Source organism: Arachis hypogaea, chromosome 2 (assembly GCF_003086295.3).
Source record: "Arachis hypogaea cultivar Tifrunner chromosome 2, arahy.Tifrunner.gnm2.J5K5, whole genome shotgun sequence".
Taxonomy (NCBI): domain Eukaryota; kingdom Viridiplantae; phylum Streptophyta; class Magnoliopsida; order Fabales; family Fabaceae; genus Arachis; species Arachis hypogaea.
In genome coordinates, this window is record NC_092037.1 from 34,956,098 (window position 1) to 34,971,073 (window position 14,976).

Sequence of the window (14,976 nt, forward strand, 5' to 3'; positions counted from 1 at the left end):
TAAAGTGCAAGAAATATAAATTGCTTGAATTGAAAAGGGATTTGAGGACTAGGAATTCAGAATTTAAGCAAGGGAAATTAAATTTCAACAATTAACCAAGCAAGAGATGAATTGAAAGTAACTAGAGTTCAAACAGAAAGTGAAAATGTGATTGCAGCAGTGGTTCAGCAGAAGAACCAAAAAGAAAATTAGATCTCAGGACTCCAGAGACTAGATAGCAGAGTCTAGATCTCAATTGTCTTCCTAGATCCAAGTTCACAAAGCAATTAAAGAGAAATTGAAGATTGAAGCAGTAAAGGAAATTGAATTTAACTCAATTATGCAGTATGAAAATTAAAGAGATCTTAAATAGAGATTGAGACAGAAGTTTCTCAATTCTTCACACTCAAGACTCAAACAAAACCCAGTAAAGAAAACAAAAAGATCAGAGGAAGAAGAAGTGAATTCTCTCCTCCAATCCTCAAGCTATTGTAGAAAACAGAAAAAAAATGAAAAATGAGCTTTCAAGTTGACTCAGGATTTAAAAATGGAAGTGAAGGTAAAAAGTAAAAGTTCCAAGTAACAAAAAGAGAAAAAAGGGTCCCTTCTAATCCTAACTAACACCTATTTATACATTTTCTATTTTTGATCTAAGAATTTTGAGTGGGCTTGAAAAATGGGTGAAGAATTGAATTAAATTGAATTTTTTTAGGTGAGTTTCAGCCCATGTTGCTCCTAGGAGGCTTCTCTGCTCTTGTGGAGAGCAGAGCAGTGAAGCCTTGCATGGGGATCCAATTAGCGCGCCAAGTGTGGGAGGGGCACCAGGGGATTGCCCTGCCCTTGTGGAGAGCGGGGCAATGGTGCGTGCCTTGCCTCCATGCCCGTGTCAATCATGTGCGCGCCCAAGCTCCTGGCCGTGTCAAGCGCGCCTCATTTGCGCCAAGGAATGCTACTCTGCCCTCCTTGTGGGCAGTGCAAAGCTTTCCTTGTTCTTGGGTGAGGTCTCAAGTTCAAAACCTTGGGAAGGCATGCTGGCTCTTTTTCTTTGTGAAGGAAATAAGGGTGGCACATGCAAGGAGTGGAGGTGCCTTAAGTTCGAAACTTGGGGATGACATTTTGGCCAAGTGTGGCTCATTTTTCCTTGTGAGTGGCGCTACTTCCTTCCCTTCATGTGCTTGGGTTCGAAACCCATGGGTGGCACTTGGAGTTGAATTTTCTTGGATTTTCTTCAAGAGGAGCCCGAAATTGCTCTTGAGGAGGGCAGGGCAGAATTTTTCCTTCCCTTGTTTCTTGGCCTAGAATTGTGCTCCGCTCTCAAGAAGGGCAGGGCAGTGAAGCCTTGCATGCTTGGTTCATTGTTGTGCTCCCTTGGAGAGCAGTGTGCTCTTGGAGAGAGCAATGTGGCTTCCACCTTCAGTGTTGCATCACACTTCTTCTTCTTTTGCCACACTATTTTCTTCCTTTGGCCACACTTCTTAAGCCACGCTTCCTTCTTTTCTTCTTTTCTTCACCTACAAATAATCAAAACAACCAATCAAAGTATCTCTAAATTCACAAGGTTTATAAATCAATTAAAAATCAATTAAATTTAGCTTAAACCTCATGATTTAGCATCAATTAAATGGTGGTTGTTTGATTCAAATAAAACATGCATTTCCAGACTAAATTACTTACTTATAGTGCAAGAAAGTGCATAAAACTAGTGAAACAAGTGAAATTAGCTTGAAAAATAGGCATATGATGACTTGTCATCAGTCTACAATAACAAGTATTGCTCACGGTCACCGTCAATTATGGTAGATTTGCCACTTCACTTCTCCTTCTCATCAATGCCATCTCATTTTTTGGGTTCTTCTAGACTTAGATTTAACTTTGATACACTGAAACTTCAACTTTATTGTGGATTTATTTTTTTCTTTTTTTCTAGTATGAAGAATCTGAAATGATTATTGCAAGGATTTGAAGTTGTACTTAATTGTTGTGTTGTTCTTTTTATTGATGTTGTTAAAATTAAATTTGTGTTTATGAAATCTATTTCAATCAAATTCCTACTGTGTATTGTTATTATAATTTGAAATTAAGTTTTTATTTGTGCAACTTGTTGCTGTTGAATTGAACTTATTGTGGGTGAGCTAATTTATTTGACACATGTTTACATGTAATTTACAATCTGTATATAGCCAGTTCTATTTGTTCTTCAAAGTTCTAATATAAATCAATTAGTTTAATTGTAGTCTTACATACATAATATATGAAGAATAGAAATAGACTTTTAAAGAATATCATGTTCACATTAACTTTATCATTTGAAGAAATAGAATTACAATATATTGCTAGTTTTATATTATCTTTAAAAACCAAACTATGAAGTATGAGTTAATGAATCATTCTTTTTTGTACACATGTGCCATTTCTCTATCCCTAGCAACTTAAAAGTGCTAATGCATTAAAAAGGTAAAGTAGTCTTGATTTTTTTCTAGACTAAGAGAGTGATTGATATATTAAGGCTGAGATTAGTAAAAGAGTATAGTCCTAGTGTTTATTTAGAACATCTTTAAGCATGTTCTATTATTTTATTGTATATTGTCTTACTTTTTAACAGATACATAGTTTCAACAAGGACTTTTCTATAATTTTTACAATTTTATTGTACAATCCACTTATATAATACAATTTCATTCTATAATGACGAGTTGTTGTGTTTACTAGATAATAACATGCTAAAATTCTAAATAGATATTTTTATTGATGTACACGAAGTGATTATTCTAATGGCGGAACAATTGTTATCACTAGAGCTGTGATTATCTTAGCTGAACACTAATGATTCTTGATGGATTTTGGAACCGTTATTCTCTTATCTAGTTAGAAACTGTTTGCCATGAGTTGGCTTTGATTGTGAGTATTTTATTCAATGTTTGATAACATCAACATGATGAATTATCTTTCATCAAATTATTTTGAGGAAATAAACATATGGTTTAATGGTTTATAATGTTTTCTAGTCAGTGTGCTTGACAAATGTCTTCTTGTAAGGAAGTAAATTGTTATAGTCATTATTTGTCCAGATTATATTTTCATTGTGATTTTAATGGTATCCTTTGATTGATGACAAAATGAAGTTGTTGATATTGCAGATTATGCAGAGGTTTGGTGAAAAATTTACAATCCACAACTTACCGACAAGTGCACCGGGTCGTACCAGGTAATAAACCCAGGTGAGTGAGTATCGATCCCATGAGGATTAACGAATTAAGCAAACGATGATTATTCTAGTCAAACAATCAAAATTAAGTGTTTGAATAGCAAATAACATAAAAGTAAAGAAATAAATAAGAGCAAACTGAAATTGGTTAAGAAAATAATATGATAAAAATAGTCAAGGTATGAGAGGTATTTAAATTTCAGGATTAACAATTATTGCTATCTACTTTGATCATATAAAGATTGAGTTTATAGCAAACCCTATGTGCTTGAATTCCCTATTCCTAGGCAATTCAATCTCCTCTAACCCAATCGACCATCAATTCCTTGATTAATCAATTGTATTAGAAGGTTAAGTTCAATTTTTTATTTATAAGCCATACATACCCTAAGAACCCAAAAGCATGATGCAGTTATATGTCACGTACCACATTAAGTCCAGATAATTAAGGAGTTTTGAGAAATTGGTTTCAAGCTATAATTCTAATGATATAACTTTTTCAAGATTCAAATAGAATTCAAGTGAGCTTAGAGTTGTTTTCCAATAATCATTAATCCTTGGGATGAAGAACAAAACTAGTTCTTAAACCATAATCAAAGCATTAATCAAGAGTAGAAGAATAAATAATTATTAATCTATCAAAGTAAATAGAGCTCATAACCTTAACAATGGAGGATTTCTTGCCCATAGTGCAAAAAAATTAAAATTCTAATCTAATGTAAAGCCTAAAACTAATGAATGAGAGAACGGAAGAGAGAGAGCCAGTCATGTGAGAGAGAGCCCTTTTTTCTTTTATACCAGCGTGTTTGGACTCTGGGCCATATTGCTAGCATTTAGTGCCACTTTGAGGTGTCAAATTCCCCTTCTGATATAAACCGCGTGCTGCTTACTGCAGGTCTGGTGCTAAATGCCGGAGGAGTGGCGTTTAGCGCCAGTATCCCGAGAAGAATAGTGTTGGACGTAGTTTGGCGCTAAACGCCAATGTCTTGGCATTTAGTGCCGTGATTCCAAAGAGGAAGTATGAATTATTATATATAGTTGGAAATTTTTGGATGTTGGCTTTCTAATGCCACTGAAACTATATCATTTGGATCTATGTAACTCAAGTTATGCTCGTTAGAGTGTGAGGAGGTCAGGGTTGACAGCATCTACGAATTCTCTTGCTCTTGTCTTCAATTCTTGGTTCCTCCTTGTGCTTTTGCTTCTTCTTTTTTCTGACATTTCCCTACAAGAATCATGAAATCAAGAAAATCAAAGTACTAATAGAATAGCTTTGAAAATCATATAATTATTAAGTAAAAGTCATTAACTCTCTATAAAAAAATGTCAATGAAAAGTGCTTAAGATGCTTATATATCACAACACCAAACTTAAACTCTTGCTAGTCCTTAAGCAAGCAAAGAATCATGGCTTAGTCATCAAACTTTTCAATCTTAAAATGCAAGGGTGAATGGTTGCAATCCAAATGAATTTAGTTGGCCGTTTCACTTGTGCACACTTCAGCACAATTGGTTATAATCTTACAGGGCCTCTGTTCGGATTAGATTATAGAATCCTTCCTTGAATCATCACCTTGAAGAAAGCTTATTTACTTTGCTTCAATAGCTTATTTTATTTGGATGCTTTGCACCTTGAGCCTAATCGTTACTCTAAATGTTTTGTCTCAAGTTTTGCTCGACATAGAAACACCACAAGCACATTATTGTGAAGCTTTGAGCTTACTATGTCCCTTCAACATTTTCCGTCATTGGTGCTCAGAGCCTTTAGCTTTCTCCTCTTTTAGGGGGTGCTTTGCACCTTGAGCCTAGTCGTTACTCTAAATGCTTTGTTTTCAAGATTTTGCTTGATACATAAGCACCACAAGCACTTGACTAGGATTATAGGTGTTTCTATAAGATTCTCCCATGTAATTCACCTCTTCCATTGCAGGATTCTCAGGGTCATAAGCTTCTCCTTCAAAGGATGCTTCTTTACCACTACCGGATGCAACTTACAATCCAGTCAGATTCTGAGAAATCATATTGACTTGCTGAGTCAATATTTTGTTTTGAGCCAATATGGCATTCAGAGTATCAATATCAAGAACTCCTTTCTTCTGAGTCACCCTATTATTCACAGAATTCCTTTCAGAAGTGCACATGAACTGGTTATTTGCAACCATCTCAATGAGCTCTTGGGCTTCTACAGGTGTTTTTAGATGAAGGGATCCACCAGCAGAATGATCTAATGACATCTTTGACATTTCAGAAAGACCATCATAGAATATACATATGATGCTCTATTCTGGAAACATGTCAGAAGGACATCTTTTGGTTAATTGCTTGTATCTTTCCTAAGCTTTATAGAGGGATTCACCTTCCTTTTGTCTGAAGGTTTGGACGTCCACTCTGAGCTTACTCATCTTTTGAGGTGGAAAGAATTTGGTCAAGAAAGCATTGACCAGCTTATCCTAAGAGTTCAGGCTTTCTCTAGGTTGTGAGTCCAACCATGTTCTAGCTTTGTATCTTACAGCAAAAGGGAAAAGCATAATTTTGTAGACCTTGGGATCAACCCCATTGGTCTTAACAATATCACAGATCTGCAAGAATTCAGATAAGAACTAATGAGGATCTTCTGATGGAAGTCCATGAAACTTGCAGTTCTGCTGCATTAGAGAAACTAATTGAGACTTAAGCTCAAAATTGTTTGCTCCAATGGCAGGAATTGAGATACTTCTTCCATGGAAGTTGGAAGTTGGTGCAGCATAGTCACCAAGAATCTTCCTTGCATCTCTGGCATTGTTGTTATTTTCGACTGCCATGTCTTTTTCTTTTTCGAAAATTTCTGTCAGGTCCTCTCCAGAGAGTTGTGCTTTGGCTTCTCTTAGCTTCCTCTTCAGAGTCCTTTCAAGTTCAGGATCGGCTTCAATAAGAATATCTTTATCTTTGTTCCTGCTCGTGTGAAAAAGAAGAGAACAGAAAAGAAGAAGAATCTTCTATGACACGTTATAGATATTTCTTTATGTGAGCAGAAGAAGAGAAGAATGAGGTAGAGAGAAAATAGAGGGAATTCAAACACAGAGAGGGAGAGAGGGTTCGAATTTTAAGAAGGAGAAAAATGTTAGTAAATAAATAAATAAATAGAAAGAGATGAGAGAGAGGGAATTCGAATATTAAATAAAAAGAAAAATATTTTTGTTTTTATTTTAAATATTAGTTAGTATTCGAAAATTAAGAAAGGAATAAAATAAAATTAGAGTTTAAAACAATTAGTTAATTAAAAAGATTTTTGAAAAAGTTGTTAGTGGTTTTCGAAAATTGGAGAGAGAAAAGTGGTTAGGTTGTTCTAAAATCAAACAAAAAGTCAAGTAGTTAATTGAAAAAGATTTGAAAATAAATTTTGAAAAGATAAGAAGCTAGAAAAAGATTTTGAAATTAAGTTTTGAAAAGGATATTATTGAAATCTATTTTGAAAAAGATTTGAAAAAGAAATTTAAAAAGATTTGATTTTGAAAATTGAAGTTGATGACTTGACTAACAAGAATCTAAAAGATATGATTCTAGAATTCAAAGATTGAACCTTTCTTAACAAGAAAGTAACAAACTTGAAATTTTTGAATCAAAACATTAATTGTTAGTAATAATTTCAAAAATATAAAATAAAAATAAGAAAAAGATTTTGAAAATCAATTTTAAAATTTTTTCGAAAATATTAAGAAGAAAAATGAAAAATATTTGATTTTTGAAAAAGGATTGAAAAGATAGAATTTTTAAATCGAAATTTTGACTTGACTAACAAGAAACAACTAAATTTTAAAATTTTTTGACTAAGTGAACCCAAAATTTCGAAATTTATGAGTGAAATAAGAAAAAGATATTTTTTATTTTTGAATTTTAAAGAAGAAAGAGAAAAACAACAAAATAACTCAAGACATGAAAATTTAAGATCCAAACAAAGAAAACTTGCCAGAACACTTTGAATGTCAATATGAACACCAAGAACACTTTGAAGATCATGATGAACATCAAGAACTTATTTTTGAAAAAATTTTAAGAAAAGAAACACATGCAAGACACCAATCCTAGAAATTTTTAAACTTTTGACTCTAAAAATTCGAAAATGCATATGAAAAACAAAAAAAAGATAAAAAACAAGAAAATCACAAGATTAAACGAAGACAATCATCAAGAACAACTAGGAGATCAAGAAGAACACAATGCATGAGTTTTTGAAAAATGCTAGAAAAATACAAACATGCAATTGACACCAAACTTAAAATTTGACTCTAGACTCAAACAAGAAACACAAAAATTTTTGATTTTATGATTTTTTTAAAAAATATTTTGAAAAATTTTTGAAAACTAGAAAAAAAATTTTGAAAGATTTTTGAAAAATTTTTTGAAAATAGAACAAGAAGAAAATTACCTAATCTAAGCAATAAGATGAACCGTCAGTTGTCCAAACTCGAACAATCCCCGGCAACGGCACCAAAAACTTGGTATGCGAAATTGTGATTCACACTTTTCACAACTCCGCATAGCTGACCAGCAAGTGCACTGGGTCGTCCAAGTAATAAAACCTTATGCGAAGCAAGCTATGGTCATCTTGTAAATCTCGGTCAGGCGGATTCAAATGGTTATGAGGTTGATAATAGAAAGAAAAATAAAACATAAAATAAAATAAAGTTACTTATGTAGTTCCTTGGTGAAAATTTCAGATAAGCGTTTGGAGATGCTTTGTTGCCTCTGAACCTCTGCTTTCTTACTGTCCTCATCCAATCATGTGTACTCCCTTCCATGGCAAGTTGTATGTTAGTGGATCACCGTTGTCAATGGCTACCATCCGTCCTCTCAATGAAAACAAGTCCTCTACGGTTTCCCGCATGGCTAATCAGCTGTCGGTTCTCGATCGTGTCAGAATAGAATATATTTATTCTTTTGCACACTGTCACTGCGCCCAATAGTCATGAGTTTGAAGCTCGTCACAATCATCCCATCCCAGATCCTACTCGGAATACCACATACAAGGTTTAGACTTTCCGGATCTTAAGAATGCTGCCAATTGATTCTAGCTTATACCACGAAGGTTGTAATGTCACGGATTCGAATGCTCTGTTGTTATGAGAGGTGATTCAGATCTGTGGGTCAGAGACCGAAGAGAGTATACTCCAGCTGTCGTCCAATGACTACATTGAACATCATATAGACCGCTTTGTGGTTGTCAGGCACGTGGATCTTGGCTAAGCGAGTAACAAAGATTGGGTGATTGTCATGGGTCACCCCTTCATTCTGACTTAACTGAATTAAGTACAAGAGTATATATTGGAGGAGAAGTAGGTGTGAATTGAATAGAAAAACAATAATACTTGCATTAATACTCGAGGAACAACAGAGCTCCTCACCTTAATCTGTGAGGTGTAGAAACTCCACCGTTGAAAAATACATAAGAACAAAAGGTTTAGGCATGGCCGAATGGCCAGCCTCCAAAACAGGTTCGAAGAACTCCCAAAAGGTCAAAGACTTCCAATACAATAGTCAAAAGTGCTATTTATACTAAACTAGTAAAACTAGGTTTACAGAAAATGAGTAGATAGTATAGAAATACACTTTTGGGGCCCACTTGGTGTGTGTTTGGGCTGAGCCTTGAAGCTTTCACATGCATAGGCCATCCTTGGAGTTTAACTCCAGCTTTGGTGCCAGTTCCGGCGTTTTACGCCAGAAAAGGGTCTCTGGTGGGTGTTTAGACGCCAATTTGGGCCATCAAATCTCTAGCAAACTATGAACTATTATACATTGTTGGAAAGCCCAAGATGTCTACTTTCCAACGCAATTGAGAGCGCACCAATTGGGCTTCTATAGCTCCAGAAAATCCACTTCGAGTTCAGAGAGGTCGGAATCCAACAGCATATGCAGTCCTTTCTCAACCTCTAAATCAGATGTTTGCTCAGGTCCCTCAATTTCAGCTAGAAAATACCTGAAATCACAGAAAAACACACAAAATCATAATAAAGTCTAGAAATGTGATTTTTGCATAAAAACTAATAAAAATATACTAAAAAGTAACTAAAACATATTAGAAACTACCTAAAAACAATGCCAAAAAGCGTATAAATTATCCGCTCATCATAGAGCATAGCCTTCAACACCAAAGTTAGAATGATTTCTTGTCCTCAAACAATAAAGAAAAATATTGGTGACAAAAATAGGAATAATCATGATTGTCTAGTGGATATAAGGAAGCAAAGCGGAAGCTCATTCAAATAAAACAAACAAAATAAAAAAACGAAAGAAAAAACAAAATAAAGCAAAATAAACATGTTACTAATATATTGGCATGGGGGAGTGGACATTGCATAGGTGAAGTATGGCAACACCAAACTTGGTGCGAAAACACAAAATTTAGTGTGACATAATCAATGAGAGGCTGGGCCAAGTACCCAATAAAGTGCAAGCGTCATGTTGGTGTAGCAACACCAAACTTAATCCATGGAATACATATGCAACATGAAGCAAAGCAAAAAAAATTGAAAAGAAAATACCTAACATTGGGTTGCCTGCTAACAAGCACTTCGTTAACGTCACTAGCTTGACGTTTGGTTCTTGAATTTTCTTCCTCTTCTTCCAGTTGGTTAAGTAAAAAGAAAAAAAAATTATAGATATTCAATGGAAGTAGATGACATTTTTATTTACAAAATATATCTTCTTTTTATTTATAACGTATATTTAATTGGACGAGTGTGGTAAAGTTTGCCGAGGGTTAGGCGAACTTTTCCTAAACCAAAAGTCTCCATCGACCATTTTTACCTTCAGAGACAAAACAGAGTGAACAGGGGGTTAGGGACAGGATGAATAGGAAAGCTACGGACAACCACGGACAGCGACAGTCGTTCGACGGTAGTGAAATTGTGGAAACAAGCTAGGCTGCTAGGGTTTTCACTTTTCAGCTTTGCTTTTCTTTTCGTATTGGTTATTAGACAAAGAAAAGGGTTGGGGGGAAGTGAAGGAATACGCTCTCTTTTACTTTTTAATTTAACAAAATGACGTTTTAGAGAGAACCAACCAATTTTTATTTCAGTCCAACTGGCCGATTTTCGGCTAGTTCAACAATTTTTTGTTAGTTTTGTTATCAGCGATTTTAGACATAGAACTGAATTGTTAATACCACCAATTTTTGGTTGGATCAGTTCGACTGACCAGTTCAATCTGATTTTCAGAACTATCGGTATTTTATAAATCTGAATCAGATCTATAATAAAATTTAGGTTTTTAAAATAGTCTCAATTTAGACTTTTTTTTTTTTTTATTGGACCAATTAGGTCAAGTTAAACACACGCGATTCTGTAAGTTCGAACCTAGTCTTTTTCCACCTCCTAATTGGGGTATATAGTCAACGCCATACTTAGACCAACCCTGATGGCCCAACCCAAACCATGAACAGGTCAGTCAACATAAACAAACCCAGAAACTTCTTTTTCAACTGCCAATCTGCCAGCCTTTACCTGCTGCGCAACCTTCTTTTTTCTTTTTCCTTTTTCTTTAGTTACCAAATTCCCACCCTCTTTGCATTGATTCTTCTCTTCCCTTCAAGCGTCGTCGTTTAGCTTTAAACGAAACGAAACGAAACGACCGATACAGCCTGCGCCATTCATCGTTCGACTCCCTCACTTTCTTCCTTGAAAAGTTTTTCAATCAGCTTTTACTATTTTTACTTCCCATGTTGGTTCCTCATCCCCGCAACTCTAGGGTTTACATTGCCCCGTTCTTCTTCTTCTTCATATTCCACACCTTCTTCACTGGTATAAAAGTTTATCTCTACTAGAAAATGGCTGAGGAATTCTGATACTTATTTCATTTTATTTTAAAGCGTATTTAGCTGATAGGGTTTGTATTTGAATGTTGTGATGCACAGGGTCAATTTTATGTGCAGAAGTGTCGCTGAGTTCAATTGAGATATTTAAGACTCACGAGTGGCTGAAAGTGACTCCAACTGTTTATTTCTTGTGCAAAGGGGAGAACAAAACGGTGTTTCCAGATGTGAAAAAAGCCCACGTCTTCTATGATTTTAATGGTCAAGAATCTTGGCAGGTTTCTTATTTTGTGTCTTGACTTTTTTTTTCCATTAAATGTTTACGTTTTGTCATTTTTTTATTTCATATTTTGTTATTTGTTAATCGTGCCATGCATATTACTAAAACTGTTAAAATTAAGCATATGTTGCATTCTTTAGTTAGGGTTTAGGAATTATGACTTTGGAATAGGATAGTTGATGAAGTTTGAGAGAGAATTATACAATCCGAGGGAAAATTTTGAGAGGAATAACTAGGGAGAAGACAAGAAAATCCAATTCGCAATTCACATAACTTACCTCTTGTACTCCTATTTATACTATTTTCTCCTATAACTAAGCCGAATCTACTGTTTCGGTTAATTGGACTCGTACATGTTACAGACTCATGGTGACATAGATTGATCCATTGGTATGTTGAAACCGAATATAGTTTTTTCTCTGCGTAAGTGCTTATAATTTATTATATATCTCTGGTATGGTACTAGCATAAGTTTTTTTTTATTGGATTTGTTGTGTGAGGGAGTTTGGGATGGGGGAGGGGTAGGTGGATGGAATTTTACTGAGATAAAGCAAAGAGATTTAAGATATAATACTAAGCATTTCCAATCTCTTCTCAACATTGCTAAGAGATAAATTCCTCAAAAAAGATCACATGCATCAAACCAAATAAAGGGAAATGCCTAACCCTATTGCAAGGGTATTACTCTGACTGTGTTAAGTTCTGAATATTTTGAATAGGATATATGTTTGTATACTATTTGCGAGCAAGCAGTTGAGTAACTGTTATTTTTTAATTAAGATATGTGGCGGTATATTATTAGCATTTAGCAAACAAGCATTTGAATGACTGTTAGTTTTCATGCATGAATTCTAATGGATGTGCTTAAAATCTTAAAAGCTCGGCCATTAAATTCGAAGCAACTTCTGACATTTTGCTTTGTGCTTCCAGCCTTTGACCAACTTTTCAAGTAAAAAATGCAAGAGGTGTGGATTCTATGAAGAAGACAGCATTAAATCTGACGACGTGTTTGATGAATGGGAGTTTTGTCCTTCAGATTTTACTGCATCTAATGCTGAATATATCCGGTTCAAGGAAAAGGAATTCAATGCTACTTTCCTATGCTCAGAGTGCTTATCTATACCTGGTGGTGAGTATCCTGCTGCCTTGAAAGTATATTTTTTGTCCACCACAATTATGCTATTGGACCTATGCATACATCAATCATTCAATTTGGAAAAGTATGTGACCTTGTAGATGCCATTGCAAATGTCTTTAAGAGTATACAGAACAACAGAAGATCTAATTTCCACTGGTATGAATAAGTCTGTGGTCTCTAGTTAAACTGGTCATATGTTACAATTCAATGGGTTGTTTAAGTCCAAAAGAGGAAGTAAGATCAATCTGCTACTATGTTGGATTGCTTATGATGGACAATTAGGTTATCTAACCAAAATAGCAAACGCATTTGGTAAATACAATAGATGTTAAAGATTCTAACGAAATTAATATGTCCCTCCAAGGCCTAACAACATAGATTTAATTTTAGCAATTTTTTCGTTTTTGTTAACTACAAGGCTTTTGATTTGGTCTCGAATTATATAGCAAACAAATAATTGACTAGAGTAATTTATGGAAGGGAAGAAAAACTTAGACCATTTTATTTGTATCCAACTTGATGGAAGAGTATTTTATTAGAAGGCACATCAGGTTATTAATCATTAATTTCAATTATGGAATCTAACTATCTCCAGTGTTAAGATAATATAACCTTCAAGCTTTCTTTCTTTTGTTTTCATTTTGTTGTGCTCTTAATATATTTTATTTGCCTCTCAACTAGTCAAATTATTGCGTATGCTAGCTAGTGGTTTTCTTCCACTCCCTGATTGTTTCTGAACAAAACCTAAGGACTTTAGGTGAAAGCATGAACAGAAATCTTCTCAACCTTCTCCCACCATAGTCCTATGAAATTCCTCTATCCATGTAGAGAGCACTTGAACTCTATCTACTTTGTATGCTTGCATAAATTCTCATTTACATGCAATTCTGTAGTTGCTAGCTTGTCTGGTGAGCCTGGTAGGAACGCAATGCATGTAGCAGTTGTAGTTTTGCTATGTGGCTTAGTCTCAGCTATATTGGCAGTTGGAGTGGTCATCGCGTATAAGTTCTGGCAAAAGAAAAGAAGGGAGCAGGATCAGGCGCGGTTCCTAAAGTTATTTGAAGATGGAGATGACATTGAGGATGAGCTGGGCCTTGGTACTGTGATATGATTATAATCATAGTAAAACAAATACCTACTGTACAGTATAGGTTAGGAACATCATTTTTGTTTATAGAAAAGAAAGGATGAGAAAAATTATTTTCATTCTAGTCTGACATGCTATCACGATCCATATAGATACTTTTTCGTTTTATCAGAGTTAAAGAATGGTGCCATTGACATTGTTCATATTTACTTGTACATGCTAACATATGCTATGTATGTACTTGTCAATGTTCCACCTTGGCTGAACAATCTACGGGTTCACACATGATAGAAATGACAAATTTAATAATCATCAACATCTTATTTTATCACTTTACACCAAGTCTCTCTCTAGAAGATCTTTTTCCCAAACTAGTGCAAGTTTTCTTCAAATACGCATCAAATGCGTTTTAAGGATCAAGCAGATATTTCTCAACTTTGTTACAAATATCTCCTTGTGAATTCTTAACAAAATGATCCATCCGCAGCTTTGCTCTTCATTGTATGTGGGATAAGAAAAACTGAAAACCCATGTACGGCACTTGTGAACCCTAGGATATGGCATCTTCATTGGTCATTCTACTATAGTTTTGTATTATTTTGGTTCTAATATTTGGATCAAATCTTAATTTGATTTGACACTAATAGTAGGGGTGGCAGAACAAGTTGAACCTGTCAAACTGACCCGCCAAACTCGCTAAAAAGGGTGATTATTGCAAATTTGACAAAATTTGACAAATCTGCAACGCCAAATAAAATTTTTTTGACAAATCTGCACTACCAAATTTGCGAGTTTTGGCGGGACAGGGTGATTATTGCTACAAAATTAATAATTATATAATTTTTAAACACTTTTTATTTTTTGTTTTTATTTTTTTTAATTATTAACTTTATTTATTTTATTTTACAATTTTGTTTATATGTTCAAAATTATGTGACTTGTTTTTTAAAATAAAGATGGTTTTAATGATAAATATTATTTTGAATAATTTTGTTGAAGTTAAAAATTAAAAAAAATAGTAAAAAAATTATATTATAATTTGGCTATTTTTTATTTGTATTTAATTTTTTAATTATTATTTTTTTTATTAATTGTAATGAATTTTATTTTTTCAAAAAAAAAAGTCAAGCGGGCTAGTTCGCCGGCCCACTAATCCACCATAAAGTGGGGCGGACTAGCATTTTGAACCCACCTTAGTTGGCGGGGTGGGCCGACCCCGTTTTATGGCGCGGGGCGGGTTGAGGCGGGCCGACCCGCTTTGCAACCCCAAACTAATAGTAATAGTTAACGAAATGAGTAACATATACGCTAATAACGTTATTAGTTAAGTCATCTTTTTTATAGGTTAGAAAAATATAATAAAAAATTTCTTATAATACTTTTTCTACTCAATTTTCTTTTTGTATAAAATTCTAAATCCTAACAATCAATAATCAACGCTTCAAATTCAAAAGAAAAACTTTTATATTAGTAATTGTTAGTTAATCGATTTTACTTACATA

At 34.3% G+C, this 14,976-nt stretch overlaps 1 protein-coding gene across 2 annotated transcripts; it reads left to right on the forward strand.

The window, feature by feature from the left end:
• The first annotated feature begins 10,425 nt into the window (after window positions 1-10,425).
• On the forward strand, window positions 10,426-13,810 carry LOC112742676 (uncharacterized). Of its 2 annotated transcripts, none has more exons than XM_025791915.3 (4): window positions 10,426-10,958; window positions 11,072-11,247; window positions 12,180-12,378; window positions 13,281-13,810. In XM_025791915.3, exons 1-4 carry the CDS (start codon window positions 10,877-10,879, stop codon window positions 13,496-13,498), a joined length of 675 nt encoding a protein of 224 aa, XP_025647700.3. In that variant the 5' UTR covers window positions 10,426-10,876; the 3' UTR covers window positions 13,499-13,810. The 2 variants fall into 2 exon arrangements, with proteins under 2 accessions (XP_025647700.3, XP_072072935.1); XM_072216834.1 differs by having other exon boundaries at window positions 10,573-10,958; window positions 13,371-13,810.
• Window positions 13,811-14,976: the final 1,166 nt, after the last annotated feature.

What these genes read in the sequence shown, in the direction of transcription:
- LOC112742676 (XM_025791915.3), top strand. Translation starts at nt 10,877, where the DNA reads ATGTTGGTTCCTCATCCCCGCAACTCTAGGGTTTACATTGCCCCGTTC. An exon ending in ATGGTCAAGAATCTTGGCAG is followed by an intron (nt 11,248 to 12,179) that starts GTTTCTTATTTT and finishes TTGTGCTTCCAG; the next exon opens with CCTTTGACCAACTTTTCAAG. An exon ending in GTGCTTATCTATACCTGGTG is followed by an intron (nt 12,379 to 13,280) that starts GTGAGTATCCTG and finishes GCAATTCTGTAG; the next exon opens with TTGCTAGCTTGTCTGGTGAG.